The 15,089-nt window shown below is 42.4% G+C and overlaps 1 protein-coding gene across 1 annotated transcript in view; it reads left to right on the top strand.

The window, feature by feature from the left end:
• ccdc171 (coiled-coil domain containing 171) overlaps positions 1-15,089 on the top strand; it is a 63,920-nt gene that overhangs the window by 45,813 nt on the left and 3,018 nt on the right. The window contains exons 23-24 of the mRNA XM_029250169.1: positions 1,387-1,518; positions 4,370-4,519. Coding sequence (XP_029106002.1) covers positions 1,387-1,518; positions 4,370-4,519 — 282 coding nt within the window. The remainder of the gene's footprint in view (positions 1-1,386; positions 1,519-4,369; positions 4,520-15,089) is intronic.

The following is a 15,089-nucleotide window of genomic DNA, read 5'->3' as shown; positions in this document are numbered from 1 at the left end:
GTAGATGGCGCTGTGATCCAGAGTGCTTCGGCCACTTGCAGGGCTACTTTGCAAAGTCCAGCGGCAGAAACATGTGGAACAGGGAACAGGACAGAAAGGGTCTTTGTTCTCGGCGCCGAGGTACAGGGAAACGTTGCGATGAAGTGATGCGTCTGTCTATTTTTTTTTTTTTTTTTTTTTTTTGTGTGTGTAGCACTTGCTTTGTCTTGTAGAGCATAAAGGAACCGTAGTCTGCTTTTGTTCGCATTTAATTTTTCCGTCTTGTTTAACGATATAGTCACTTACCTGTTTTTTTTTTTTTTTTTTTTTTGGTGTGTTTCTCAGTAGTAAGAAACCTGTATTAATATCAAAGTTTTTAATTTTTTACTCCCAGAATTTAGTTTGGTCTTCTAATTGACAATACATTTTTGTTGCATGTTTCATCTTTACCATTGAACTGATTTATTTTAATTATTAATTTCGCAGCTTGAAATTTCTTACTCTGTACTGATTTGTTTTTTTTTTTTTTCTTTCCCCACTCCCTCATGCTACCAGAAGCTAACATAGGCCAGTTTGCAAAAATGAGCTTCTGAACAGAAATATACATTTTTTTTCCCTCTATTTGCAAAAATATTTATACAATTATTTAAAGAGTTATTATTTAGAGCATAGTGAACTTTGTGTTGTCATTAATTTTTGTTTTGTTTGACATTATCTTCTCTGAAAAGGATTGTCTTTAATAATAATTTTTTAATAAAAGTCTCTTCAGGCATTTCTTAACCTTTCATACCAACACTGGCAATTATTTCATGGAAAGGAGAATAAAAGGAAGAGAGCGATCCCCTTGTGCAGAACGCAGGTTTGACAGCACCTATGTGCACCGTGGTTTGAATCCCCATTGAAAGCAATTATCTCTTTGCTCTAATCCACTGGATCTAATGGGTTAAATTATGGACAGAGCGCTCCAGTATCACTTTGTTTGATCCATAACTTCTCTGACGGTGGACTTTCATTGACCCTTGTCATGCTGTCAATATGTACAAACCACTGTGTGAGTCGCACTGTAAAGAGTTCCAGCAAACTTTCAGTGGATTAAATCTTTTGAGGGATATTGTATTCATCTTATTTATTTATTTTATTTGTTTTATTTATTTATTAGCGTTGGCAATCATTTTCCTCTTAATTTCAGAGGAGCGAAAGCACGTTTCCTTAAGATTCCCTGCCTCTGCTCAGAATTAGAGGTTTATTTGCAGGGGAAAAAAAAATCAATTAGCCCTAAATTTATTCATGGGTTTCAGGCCCTGCGATCAATGCCGGTCCACTCAGCGGGCTCAAAGGGACCCGGTTCATCCCTGTTAATGTGTTTGAAGGGGAATTACCATTGATGTTGTTTTTCTTTTCCTCCAGGTCAAAGAGCGCGTCTCCCTGTCACAGGCCGCTGCCACTGGGGACGACTTTGCCCTGCGGCTACCCAGCGTGCACCTGGGCCTGTCAGGGGCCGAGCGGCTCACAAGCGGGGCTGACGTGGCGGCGTGTCAGGTGAGCGTGTGCACGCTTGTGTGCATGCTTGTGCGCGGGAATGAATCCGTGCTCTGCGGGAAAGAGAAGGTCTGTTACTCATGTGGTGCTTCAGCACCCAGCTGAACATCTCCCTGTTCCAGAAATAATTGTCATCGCTGAACATTTTTGAAAATGGTCATATTGTGTCATCACTCAGCCAGTGCTTCTTTCCCCAAACAGCTTCCAATTTTAATAATTTATACAGCTGGATGCTTTATAACGGATCAATGCAGGTGAACGGTTCATATGGCTGTAAACTATATAGTACTGGGATTGTTTTTGGCACAACTCCACACAACTGACTGACATTTAGAAAATACCCTCAAGTGGGGGGAGGTCTGTTTGGGAAAAGAGTGAACACAGTGTTGTGTTATGTCCAAAGTGTTTTTATTGTCTCCTCCTTCAATATCATAGGAGGGGTGCTGAGAAAGAATGTAGAATTTAACTTAACTGGCTTTTGCTGATGCATTCGTAATGACAGTATATCCCTGATCTTGGAGAACACCAGAGCTGTTTTAAGTGTCATGAGCATAAGATTGCAGTAATTATTAGGCACTGATATACAAAGATCAGAACATGCGCGCTGTGTGTGTCTATAAGGTACAATAGGAGGAGTATTGTGGGTGTTTTTAGGAAGTAATATTCCGTTCCTGAACATTTAAGTTGGCGTTTTGACACAAGGATCTCCGCAAATTCACCAGATGGAGATGGGGAGGGTCCTGTCAGTCATGGCATTATGTAAATGAAGTCTCGTACGGAAAGGTTCTGACTATTGTGCTCTCAGCTTATTCGTGCGCATTTCTTTCGCAGTGATTAAAGTTTACTCAAGCATGCCCTGATGCTGCATCACTCAGTTTCGGCTGCTTTTCGTTAAATGATGGCGTAATTATGAACATTATAAACTCTTAAATCCAGCATTATTGATTTCCACCTTCATCAGTGATATGGAGAGCTTGGAAATTAAAAAAACTAAACAACAGAAAACAAATGAAAGGGCTTATTGTCAATAGTGTGTGAATGTCAGTGAACGTGTGTGGGAACTCGACTAGCCCAGTGCCCTGCGCTTCCAGGATAGGCTCTGGACTACCGTGACCCTGAACAAGCGGTTCTGAATTATGAGTGATTGAGTGAGTTAATTTTTTTTTTTTTAAAATCAGTATTTTAATAAATAGGAGAAATACAAATTACACACGTTTATAAAATGTACAATCATTTTTGCGTCGTATCTCTAGCTTGATGTGTGTGTGTGTGTTTACATTTATTTATCCAGTTGACACTTTTTTCAAAGTTAATCTACTTACCGTGATTTACCTATTTATACTGTTGCGTAATTTTTAAAGTATTGGTGCCGGGTAAGTATCTTGATCAAGGGTACTACAGCAGGAGATGGGATTCCAACGTGGGTCCTTTGAGTACAAAGCAGGAGCTCTAACCACTGCACCCCCTGCTGCTTGAAGTAAGGAGAGTGTTGGCCGAGGACAGCGGCTCTAGGACCCTGTGGCAGCACTGCTAATTGGGCCAAGGCGCTTCTAGCGAAGTGTCACGTGTGGCGGCTCTTGTGCTAATGACTGTCGGTGGGTCGAGGTTAATGTGGGAGCGCTGGCTGACTCCGGCCCTCTGTCTGCGGGTAGTTGAGCAGGATGCCTCTAGGTCGTGACTCACTCGTTAGGCTGCATTTAGGTCGCGATCCCATCAAGAGCGGCTCTCGTCCCGTTTGTGGCCAACATGTCAGATAAGTGTGCTGGAAATGTTCAAACCTGAATGCATTTGTGCTCGCTCAGGATTCATTATTGTTATTCTTATTAATATCATCACCCACAATCAATAACTACTGATCATATCAGCAAAAAATATCGCGATTCTGGAAAATGTGTTAAAAATAATATTGTGTGACACTGGCTTCTGGTCATTCCAGTATCTGGTCACCAGAGGTGCGGTCATGTGTCGATGAACTGAACTGTGTTAGGATTTACATGCCGTTAGGCTGTATAATGTCAGTGTGAAAACGACAATGTCAAACTATCAAATGTTCATTTTCCCCGTCGCGGCGGGTGTGGGGTGTGGGTCAGGTGCCAGTCGCTGGCTGGTCATTAGTTGGTCAGGAGAGATATATGGTGACCCCTCACACCAGCGGACTTGAGGCCTGACCGACTGTACTCGCTGTCAGCTGGAGCTCCCTTAATGTCAGTTTCCACCGTAATGGCTGGAAAAGGAGGCTGATGAAGTTGCCCTGATTGATGCTGCTGACATCCCCTGACCCCCGATCTGCTTTCCCCGACGCGTCGGTTTGGAGGAGTGGAGCTCATGAATATGCATGCGCTCCACAAGCCTGAAAATAAAAGAAAGCTGTAAAAGACTATAAGTTTTGTTGTCCTCTAAGGTCATAACAGTTGCAATTTTATCAGTTTGGAACGAAAACAGAACAAGCTGAAACTGATGAAGATGTTTATCCATTTTTCCCAGCTACTCATTAAAGATGAATTTTTTGTAAGCAACTTTAAATCAGACTTCCCCTGCACCCCCCCCCATATATATATATATATATATATATATATATATATATATATATATATAATACACACACACACTGTATATATATAAATAAATATAATACAAACATACATAATTTTGGAAATTTTCCTGTTACAGAACTGGTTTTGGAGCTGACATTTATAGTGACATGGAATGACTTGTTTTGTGTAACCTGATTAATGATGATTAGTGCTATAACAATTATGTGTATTTAAGAAGGCCCAGTATTACATACATACAGTAAAATAAAATCTACTAAGTAGTTGTAGCAGTGATTGACTGAATGTCTACCACACAGAGTTTCCTGTCCACCTTTGTGGAGGTGTACCAATTGGCTTGCTCACGGATCGTGCTGCTGGAGAAGGAGATCTCCTCCCAAAGAGCCCACGCTGCTGCCTTGAAGGCGGAGCTGCAGGAAGCCTGTCTTCGGGAGAACCAAGATGTCCCGGTAAGGTTTTCCTCGTGAATGGAGTTATCTGTGGCCACGCTGGGGGGTCTGCACAGTCTCGCTGTCCAAAGAGTTATATTGATAATTATAATTATCCACAATATACCATCCATACAGTGTGTACCAGCCATATAATATTATATTTATCCATATGTGTAATTATAAGAAATTATCAGTATAATAATTTTCAAATCCTTTCATGTTCAATACTTATGCATCAAGCAGGCCAATAACGAGAGTGTTTGTCTGCACTTTATGTGAATGCCATAATTATAGATGGTGCTGACATCTCATTAAACTTAGAGGTGGTTTAGGTAAAAAATGAAGCAGTACAATGGTAGCCAGTGAGAAAATGTTTGACTGTGTAATAAAGTCTAATTTTCGTGTAAGTTTCATGTTTTTCTTTTCAACTAGTTAAAATGCTTTGAAAATCATTTTGTTGGTTATTAATTTCAGAAGACACAACATGGCAGCTGGTAGCATAATAGGTAGAGCTATTAAGGTCGCAGGTTGGAATCTTAGCTCCAGCTCTACTACTCTTGAGCAGGGTACTTATTCTGCATTGCGCCAGTAAAAAAAAAAAAAAAAAAAAAAAATTTGAATATTTCTCAGTAGATAGTGTTGTAGGTCGCTTTTGAGAAAAGCATCAGCTAAATGAGTAAATGTACGTGTAACGTATGAGGATGATTGGCCATTAGCACTGCCTCTAGTAAAATTTAGGGTTGCCAGGATCAGGCGTTTGGGAACCAGTGGAATATATGGAGAACATCTTACAGCGAACAGGGTACAGGTTCGAGGGAAATTTCTTCGGTTTGCAAGAGACGGAAAGGCATGGAAGAAAATGATCATCACCTGAACAGGAATGTGGTTGGCTGTTAGCACTTTATCTCGCCTAGGTTTCCCCCGTGCTCCAGGGTGAGAACACAGAGGATGAGAACCCGTGCAGCTCTATGACACATGCATGGCTGTATAAATATGAGACAGGGGCTCCATTTGCTGTGCGCTGCGACACGTTCTTTTGGGGAATACTGAGGGCGTAAGCGAAGCCTTCCCTGGGCCCACCGTAAAGCTAAAACTGAATTTAGCATTCTACGTAGGATGTCTGAACTTCTTTAGAGCCTTCTGCGGTGGGCCCACAGAGACGTCTCATTGGCTGAGAGCTTGGTGGCGTCACCAGTCGCTCAACACGCTCAAAATTGCGTTCTGGTGACAGTTGTGAACGGCAGCGGTGTATCAGGAGCTGCTGGAGTGACTGATGAGCTGTAACCGAACCTGGTGGATGTAGTATCCCACTTCTGACACTACTGGGGTCCTGAAGCGGGGGCGCAAGCGGCAGTTCCCAGGAAAGGGACTGCACTCGGTCAGGCAGCTAGGGACCACCCAGTCGCTGCTTTCGTCTGTTTCTTGTCACCACCCCCAGTGTCATAATTAGATCGCATGCTGCAAATGAGCTCAAGTCTGGCGTAATTGGAAGTTATCACTTTTAAGACGAAGTTCATTAAATATGAAGGAAGTAGTTTTCTCAGACTGAAGCGGTGGAGTACTGTTGAAGTACACAGCCACATTACTTTTGTGTTTTATTGTCATTAACTCATTTTTTGAAGGCATGCCATGTACCATGCAAACCAGGAAATGACAGGTTTTCCAAACTTTTGATACTTAAATCGAAAATATATGCATTATTACGGGGAGCAGGTTGTGTAATGGTTAGACCCAGTGTCTTTGGACTCAATGGACTGAGGTTCCAAACCCACCCCCTGCTGTAATCTACTTTACCAAAGTACTTACGCAGAATTGGTACAGTAAAATTTACCCCACTGTATAGATGGAGGAAAGTGTCTGATGTATAAATTTATTTATTTATTGATTGATTAACAGAACAGCAGTGGGTCATAGCAACACAGAGAGGAATCGTATGCTGGGAAATTGCAAATGCATGCTGATACATAATACAATACACGGGCAAAAGGCTACAATATTTAATAGTAGTGTGCACAGTATATCATCTAGTCCTGTCCAAGTTCCAGAAGGGTGACCACACACACACACATTTTCAGAACCGCTTGTCCCGAGTGGGGTCGCGGTGGGCTTCGCCAGGTCCCACTCTCTGGTGGGTCTGGGGGTTGAGTCCTTTTTTGGCATGCCTTGCAATGGACTGGCGTACCACCCTGGGTGTGCCGCCTCCCCCTCCAGCCTTGCACCCTATGTTGCTGGGTTAGGCTCTGGTTCACCACGACCCTGCTTGGAATAGGTGGTTTCAAACTCTGTGTGTGTGTGTTTCTTTCTTTTATGACATACAAAACCCTTACTGTAATACTGTAACTTTTTGCAAAAAGAATGCTTGGAAATCTAAAATATTCTCTTTCCCATTGACACTAATGCAGAAAATGTTTAATAACTGTCTAAAACAACTATTTTTCTGAAACATCTAAGTGCCTAAGACTTTTGCACAGTACTGTATATGTACAGGGAGATTCTAGTGTGCACAATAATAAAAAAAAAAAAACAGGTTTTCTCCCATATGCTTTGTCAAAGTGTGTATGTGTGTGTGTTTCACAATAAAATGAAAGGGGACAAATTAAACTTAATGTTAAAGATTTTTTTGAACTGTTAAATGAAAGTGAGCTTGTATCCTGTCATATTACACAAAAATTGTTACTAATGTGTTGGGGTCAGTGTCTAGCATTGTTGCATCTAGACAAAGGGATACTGAAAGACCTCACAAGGCCTGAGTTCTGATCCTGTTTTGAGCGCACTCTGATTATTATTAAAACATTAAGTTGCCATTTAGGATAATGTGGATTAACTGTAAAGGAAAACTGTTCAAGCTTAGAGTGTCATTGAGACTAATGAAGTGTAATTTACACCTTCTATCCCATTTCGATGAGGCTGGTGTCGGCACGTCAACGCATCTGCGCGTTTTCCTAGTCATTTCTTCTGGGAAAGTGCTCAACTGAAAAGGTGTGTGAGGTAGTGGTGGTGTTTCCAAAAAAAAAAAAAAAAAAGAAGTCTCACAGCATGGAGAAACATGGGGTGAAAGAGGAGCTGTACACCCGTGTACATAGTAGAGCTTTAGTTAATAGTATCTGACACATCGAATCTGGAGGCACGGATTGTTTTTACAGCTGTAATTAAGCCATCTAGCAGGATGTATTTCAGAGGATGCTGTAAAATCAGGCACTTTTACCAGCAAAGTCTCACATTACAAGGAAAAAAGCCACACAGATTTCTGAAGCATTGTTGAAGAACCGAAGGGCACTAATGTCTTCTTTCTTTTGTGTGACTTTTTTTTTTTTAAATGTAATCCTTTTTGATAAAGATATATACAGTATAAAGTGAAGCTGATTACACTGATTTACCTATTTATACTGCAGTGCAAGTTCTACTGTACCAATACAGGGTTAGTATCTTGATGAAGGGCACCACAGCACAGCGGGGTTTTGAACCTTGTTCCTTTGAAAGAGAGCAGCTTCTCCAGCCACTATGCCACCTGCTGTCCCAATATATTGTAAGTAAATATTTGCCAAGAAGTTAATACAGTAATTCCAAGTACCACAATGTGTAAGGACATGAAGTTATAGCCTAGTTAGTGCTCTTCGCCCAAGGTCTACTCTGAATCGAAACAGTAAAAAATGGTACTTTGCCCTGTTGATCTGTGCCTTGCTTGTTTATTTCTGTATGTTGCGCGCGCATGGCAGCCTTTAACACAGAGCAGCAACCCACTTTCGCTGGCGCTCTTCGAACTGGGCGCCTGGGCCAAAGTCAACAGATGACCCGGTCTGAAGTGATTGGCCGCGTGTCTCTCTCGTTCATCACGCTGGTGATGATTAGAAAACTGCAGCTTAGGATGGAGACTCTTAAATTTGTCGAGGGGAAAATAATTTCCTACTATGTACAGGAAACATTTTTAAATGGCCAGCCCCTTCCCTCCAGCTCAAACCACCATTTTCTGTTTTTGAACGTGGTGGTTATAAGAAGGCAATGTGCAATTTGCTGTAAGATCTCACGTGTAGAGCAGGACAATGGGCGGCTTTTCTTTTTTTTTTTTTCTTTCTTACGTTTGTTCATTTAGCAGACGCTTTTCTCCAAAGTGACTTCCAATGAACTGTATGTAGTGTTATCATCTTACCTGTGCACTCACATACAGAAACATATTCACACACACAAACTTCCCCATTTCATAATTGTCTCCAGGAGGAAGTGCAGCTCTAGCAGGATGTTTATCCTCACATGTTTTTGAATATAAGTAAAAATGCCAGGCTGGAATAGAGTTAGTGGACCAGTGGGGTTAGTAATGTACACTCTCCAGGAACACCTTGCTAGTACCGAGTTGGACCCCCTCTTGTCTTCAGAACTGCCTTAATTCTTGTGGCATAGATTCAACAAGGTGCTGGAAACATTCCTCAGAGATTTTAGTCCATATTGACATGATAGCATCACGCAATTGCTGCAGATTTGTCGGCTGCGCATCCATGATGCGACTCTCCCATTCCACCACATCCCAAAGGTGCTCTATTGGATTGAGATCTGCTGACTGTGGAGGCCATTTGAGTATAGTGAACTCATTGTGATGTTCAAGAAACCAGTTTGACATGATTTGAGCTTTGTGACATGGCACGTTATCCTGCTGGACGTAGCCATCAGAAGATGAGTACACTGTGGTCATAAAGGGATGGACATGGTCAGCAACAATACTCAGGTAGGCTGTGGTGTTTAAACGATGCTCAGTTGGTACTAAGGGGCCCAAAGTGTGCCAAGAAAATAACCCCCACAGCATTACACCACCACCACCAGCCTGAACCGTTGGTACAAGGCAGGATGGGCCCATGCTTTCATGTTGTTTATGAAAAATTCTGACCCTACCATCTGAATGTCGCAGCATAAATCGAGACTTATCAGACCAGGCAACGTTTTTCCAATCTTCTGTTGTCCAGTTTTGGTGAGCCCGTGCGAATTGTAACCTCAGTTTCCTGTTCTTAGCTGACAGGAGCGGCACCTGGTGTGGTGGTCTGCTGCTGTAGCCCATCTGCTTCAAGGTTTGTCATGTTGTGCGTTCAGAGATGCTCTTCTGCATACCTCGGTTGTAACGAGTGGTTATTTGAGTTACTGTTGTCTTTCTATCAGCTCGAACCAGTCTGGCCATTTTCCTCTGGCATCAACAAGGCATTTTCACCCACAGAACTGCCGCTCACTGGATATTTTCTCTTTTTCTGACCATTCTCTGTAAACCCTAGAGATGGTTGTGCGTGAAAATCCCGGTAGATCAGCAGTTTCTGAAATACTCAGGCAAGCCCGCCTAGCACCAACAACCACGCCACGTTCAAAGTCACTTAAATCACCTTTCTTTTCCATTCTGATGCTCGTTTTGAACTTCAGCAGATTGTCTTGCCCAAGTCTACATGCCTAAATGCATTGAGATGCTGCCATGTGATTGGCTGATTAGATATTTGCGTTCACGAGCAGTTGAACAGGTGTACCTAATAAAGTGCCTGGTGAGTGTATATGGAGGTTAATCTCACCCTCACTGGCAGTGATGTGAGGTCCAAATGACTAACAGACGGAACAGTTGCTGGTATCTCCCATCAAAATATTTCCTGCTTTGTCAGAGAGTGCAGCATATGCAAATGAGTATTTTATATTTAAATGCATTTTATTTTTCATGTGGTGACGATGGCAGACAAAGCAGAACAGCAGGTGGCGTAGTGTTTAGAGCTGTTGCCTTTGGACTGAAAGACCCTGGTTCAAATCTCACCTCCTGTAGCATCCTTGATCAAGGTTCTTGCCGTGAATTGATACAGTAAAAATCGTCCAAATGAGTGAATCTGTTTAAGTAGCTTTACATGAAATTGCACTGGAGAATACTGTAAGATAAATAAATGTATAAATTCACGTTGTGTCCACCTCGGGTTGCTTGGCAGTCCCACTCACAACGGTAATGTGTACACATTGGTACAATGGCTGTGGAACACTGAAGTTATGCATATGGCCTGTACCCCTTTCAAGCCCGAGGACAGAACATTCTGCATGGACTTGGTCCATTTAGTCAATAAATGGACATTGGCTCAGTGGCACTAAGTGCACTATGATCTGTGATACATGTGAAATTTGTTGATATGTTACCGGTAGGGCTGTTCTTGAGCATGAAAGCAGTGTACATCATAATTACAGTAACAATACAGTTCTGTAAGTACCATGCTCAGTAGCCATCTGGGATAGTACACTTTCATTCTTCTGGAGAGGTGAGTCTTTTACTGGAATAATGAACAGTCTAATTAATGAAATGTATGTTCATTTTAATCCCCACTTAACCGGACTTATTTTATTGAGCGCTGTATTTTTTTGTAATGTACATATAAAAACAAAACAAGTTCTTACATTTTAAGCGTTTACATTTTTTTTCCCGACATACTGTACACAGTGCTCATCCGACATATTACGTGTAACGTTTTCAGTCATGCAGTTCATTGAAACTACAACTTGGTGACGATTGATTGATTACAATCTGCTTAAAGAATAATAATAAAAGAACAACATAAAGGACACTGTGAGGATCAGTTTATTACATGTGAGCTCCGGTTGAGGTCATGGCGTTCCTGCAGGGCGCTTCAGTGTGCTCGCCAACTCCACACCACAGCGTTTCCAGCAGCGCGTGTGCCTTAGTCGTGTCCGAGGCCCTACACCCTACCAAGTGACATTCTTGTGGTGTTTATACATTTATTTAGACTTCTTGCTACATGTGGCATTACTCTGCTGTAGTGTCAGACAGAGTTTTCGGGGTTGAAAGCATAAATTTCAACAAAAACCTGGCAGGCCAGATAGTGGAATAGCGCATATTTTACGGTGAAATAATTGAAAGTTTGATTTTCAAAGGAGATCAGCAGCTTTGAGCTAAATGGTTTTGAAAGGTTTCGCATGAAATCTGCTTTCATCACATGTTGGATGTTTCTACGATTGTTGTTTCTTCTCAGATTTGGGCTTAGGGCTTGTGTTAGAGATGACGTTTGACAGATTTTCTATCCACTGATGCGCCCCTGCAGACTAACGGTTTCCACATTGCATACATTTTTTTTTTTTTTTTTTTTTTTGGAAGTAGTCCTATTCAGTTTTTCACTCTGCTCCTGAGTTCTCTAATTCTCCAGTCATCGTCTGCAGTGTTTCATTTGAATCTGTCGAATCCCACACTTTGTGATTTAGAGCCTTCAGCATCTTTTCCTGCTGCATTCTCTCCTTCTCCGTAAAGTAGATGATGTTGCTTAGTCCCACTGACGAAACTGACAGAGATCTTTTTACAGACCTTTTTTCTTGCTGTGAGACACTCGAGTGTCATCTCGATATGTTCATGTTAATTGGGAGGCGTCACCTGCTGCCACTTTGAGTCATCTTTCATTTATTAATTACTAATAAATTTATTAAATGCAGTTAAGTATAATCTGTTCAGATATATTCATGCAAAAACCCTATATATCTAAACTGAACAAATTTAATTTACTGTTTGTGTATATAATATCTTTTCAAGAAATCAGAAAGTTTCACCAGGCTTTGCTGCAGTGGACTGCCAGTCCTTGCGCGCGGTGCTTTGAGACCGGCTCCGGACCACCTTCATACTAACTGGCAAGTGGTAAAGCAGAGTGAGCGACGGTTTCGTTTTTTGGTCCGTCAGTGAGATTCTAGAGCATGAAGAGTCTGGGAAGAGGAGCGAACAATGAAGAGCGTGCCGCTTCCACCGCTGGGGTCTTGGCCGGCTTTCCGCCTGAGCGCCCCCGCCATTGCAGAAATGGACATCTTGCTTTAATCAAGGCAGAAAGAGTAGAGTGGGCCGGGCTCCAGACCAGAAATTTGGGGACAGGGCCAGGTCTTTAGCTGGCAGCCCTGGAGGCCAACAGCAAAGTGGCGGGGTGAACGGTGAGGGACGGGGGACGGGGGATGGGGGGTGGGAACAGACGGTCCTAATATTTCCTCCCAGGTAGACCGGAGCCCGGTCATAAAGGAGCTGCACTTTGGCATTAAGGGAAAGTATTTCCTTGTGTGGTAAACCCCCTGCTGTGCGGTTCAGGCCGGTTCAGACTTAAAGTACATTAAAATTATTGTTGACCAGTTTCACAGAAGGTCATATTAGGGACAGTTGGGACACGTGTCCAGGCTCACTTTAAACTCAAACCTCATTCCTTCAGGGCTTTAGTGCCCCAATCCACAGGTCTCCAGCTGTTTACTGGACAGTTCCGTGTGCCTTCCAGAAACAAACAGACAAAACTTGCAAGCAAATAGATGACTGGTGGAAAAAAAATGTATTAATTGGTGTTTGGCTGTTGCGATCCCCAAACCACTCAAACACACAAATACAAGTGTTAAATTTACATGTCAAAGCAATAAATTGCTCTTTCTGTACAGTAGCGCACAGTTTGGTTACATTATTATTATTGTTGTTGTTGTTGTTAGTATTATTAACGATTATAATAATATGTTTAGCTAATGCTTTTCTTCAAAGCTGCTTACAATGTTAACCTACTTACACTGATTTATGTATTTATACACCAGGGTAATTTTTATCATATTAATTTTGAGCAGGTACCGTGCTCAAGGGTACTGCAGCAGGAGTCTGCACAGAATCTGCATCGTCTGGAGCACATCGGTTTTTTTATTTATTTTCTTTTTAAAAATCAGTACCTATGGACTCACGATAGCATACATACTTTTTCTTTTCTATGTTTGAGTTTTAAAGATCTCAAATAACGTCGCTATGTGTAAAACCCGTCTCCAGCAAGTAAGGAAGGAATGGTGTATCTGAGCCAAGTAGCTTTCAGTCCGATGCTTCTTTTGTGTGCGGTACTTTCCGGAATGTTGCGAAAATGGACACATCTTATTTCACTTGCGCACAAGAGACGGCGGTACACTGGTTTGCTTCCACCATCCGCTGAGGAGAAAAGCATAATCGCGCTGTGAAACGCCAGCCCTCGATACGGCTCAATAAAGTGTAAACATCCCAAATGAAGCAGCAGCCTGGGAAACTGGGCCTTGTTATTGTGTCCCGCTCCGGCCTCGTCCCCAGGACCGTGGAGTCAGTCCGCCACCCCCGGTGTAAACTCCCTCAAATGTAATGATTTTTCTGCGCCTGCGGTCTGGGTGCGTTTCAAGCAAAGGGCCACGATGCAAACACGCCTGATTTATGTGTGTTTCGTTTGGAATAGCCCTGAAATGTGGGGGTGGGGGCCACTCAAAGAGCCGTCTACGGTTTCTCTGGGTAAGCACTATTTTAAACAGGCATGTCTTGGTGACAAGAAACATTAAACTCTGCTGATTTGTACTTCTCTTTCTCTCCCAAAGAAATTACTTTTAAGTAAAGCATGTAAGCCTACTTAAAAATTTTCCAATGTTTAAATATTTCATATTTTAACTTTCTGATTTTTGCTTAATTGCATTTTTGAAAGGAAAATGATGGTAGAAATTATTTTAATTCTTGAGGACACTGAATCCAACCCCAGTGGGCTATGTCAGCCAGCAGAAAGACCTGGGTGACCAGAGCAGGGTGTGATACGACCGTCGTGTGGACGCACACGCACACGCACGCTGCTTGTCCCATACGGGGTCGCGGGGAGCCGGAGCCTAACCTGGCAACACAGGAAAAAGGCTGGAGGGGGAGGGGAGACACCCAGCATGGGATGCCAGTCCATCACAAAGGGACTCGAACCCCAGACCCACCGGAGAGCAGGACACGGTCCCACCCACTGGGCCACCACGCTCCCCCATCGTGTGGAGTCCGAGCTATTTCATCTTTACATAACTTCAGGAATTACTTCAATTTCCTGTAAAATGTGTTTTTTGCTTTGCTCTCCAATCTCCGTTCAGTACCTCTTCACATTAATTTTTTTTCTTGCAAAGAATTTTAAATGCACAGAATTCTTACTGATGGACCAAGATGCAAATGATAGTATTTTAATATAAAAAATGCTTCTACGTATGACCTTATCATCTAGTTGTCATCAAAAGGGGGTTGTCGTATTATGGGAAATCAACGTGTAAAAAGTTTTTACCCCTTGAGCGGTCGTTCCCTTCATTCTCTTGCTGTCTTTGCTCTGTAATGAACATAATAAAATGTGTATGTGTCACTGTGATTACAGTGCAAGAAAATATACTGTGAATCGAAATGCTCACAACCGCATGATGAACTGAGCTACAAGAGGGCGGTTTTTCCCATCTACTAGATGTGGGTTGTTATTTCTTACCGTTATGTCCTGTCTCATTTGCGCTTCTGGTATAACGATGGCCAAATAATAGCGTTAGTCTCCAGAGGCAGCTGGCTGCGTGTTCAGGGTTTGATCCCAGAAGGTAAACACTCTGGGGAGCTGCAGTGATGCTGGCGTGACTGTGGTGTGTGACTACAAGCTGTCGGCTCATGTGCCGTCCTCTGAGGCCATACCCCTCACAAATCAGCCAGAAAAAGAAAGGGGTACCAGTTACTTGACGGCACTGGAGAACTCTTGAGGTCCCGTTTCCCTTTTTGGACTGGCGCAAAAAAAAAAAAAAAAAAAAAAAAAACTCTGATTCAAGTTAATGGCCCCGTGGTTGCAAATGG

The sequence above is a fragment of the Scleropages formosus genome, chromosome 3 (genome assembly GCF_900964775.1).
Source record: "Scleropages formosus chromosome 3, fSclFor1.1, whole genome shotgun sequence".
NCBI lineage: Eukaryota > Metazoa > Chordata > Actinopteri > Osteoglossiformes > Osteoglossidae > Scleropages > Scleropages formosus.
This window is presented reverse-complemented; position numbering and strand designations above follow the sequence as displayed.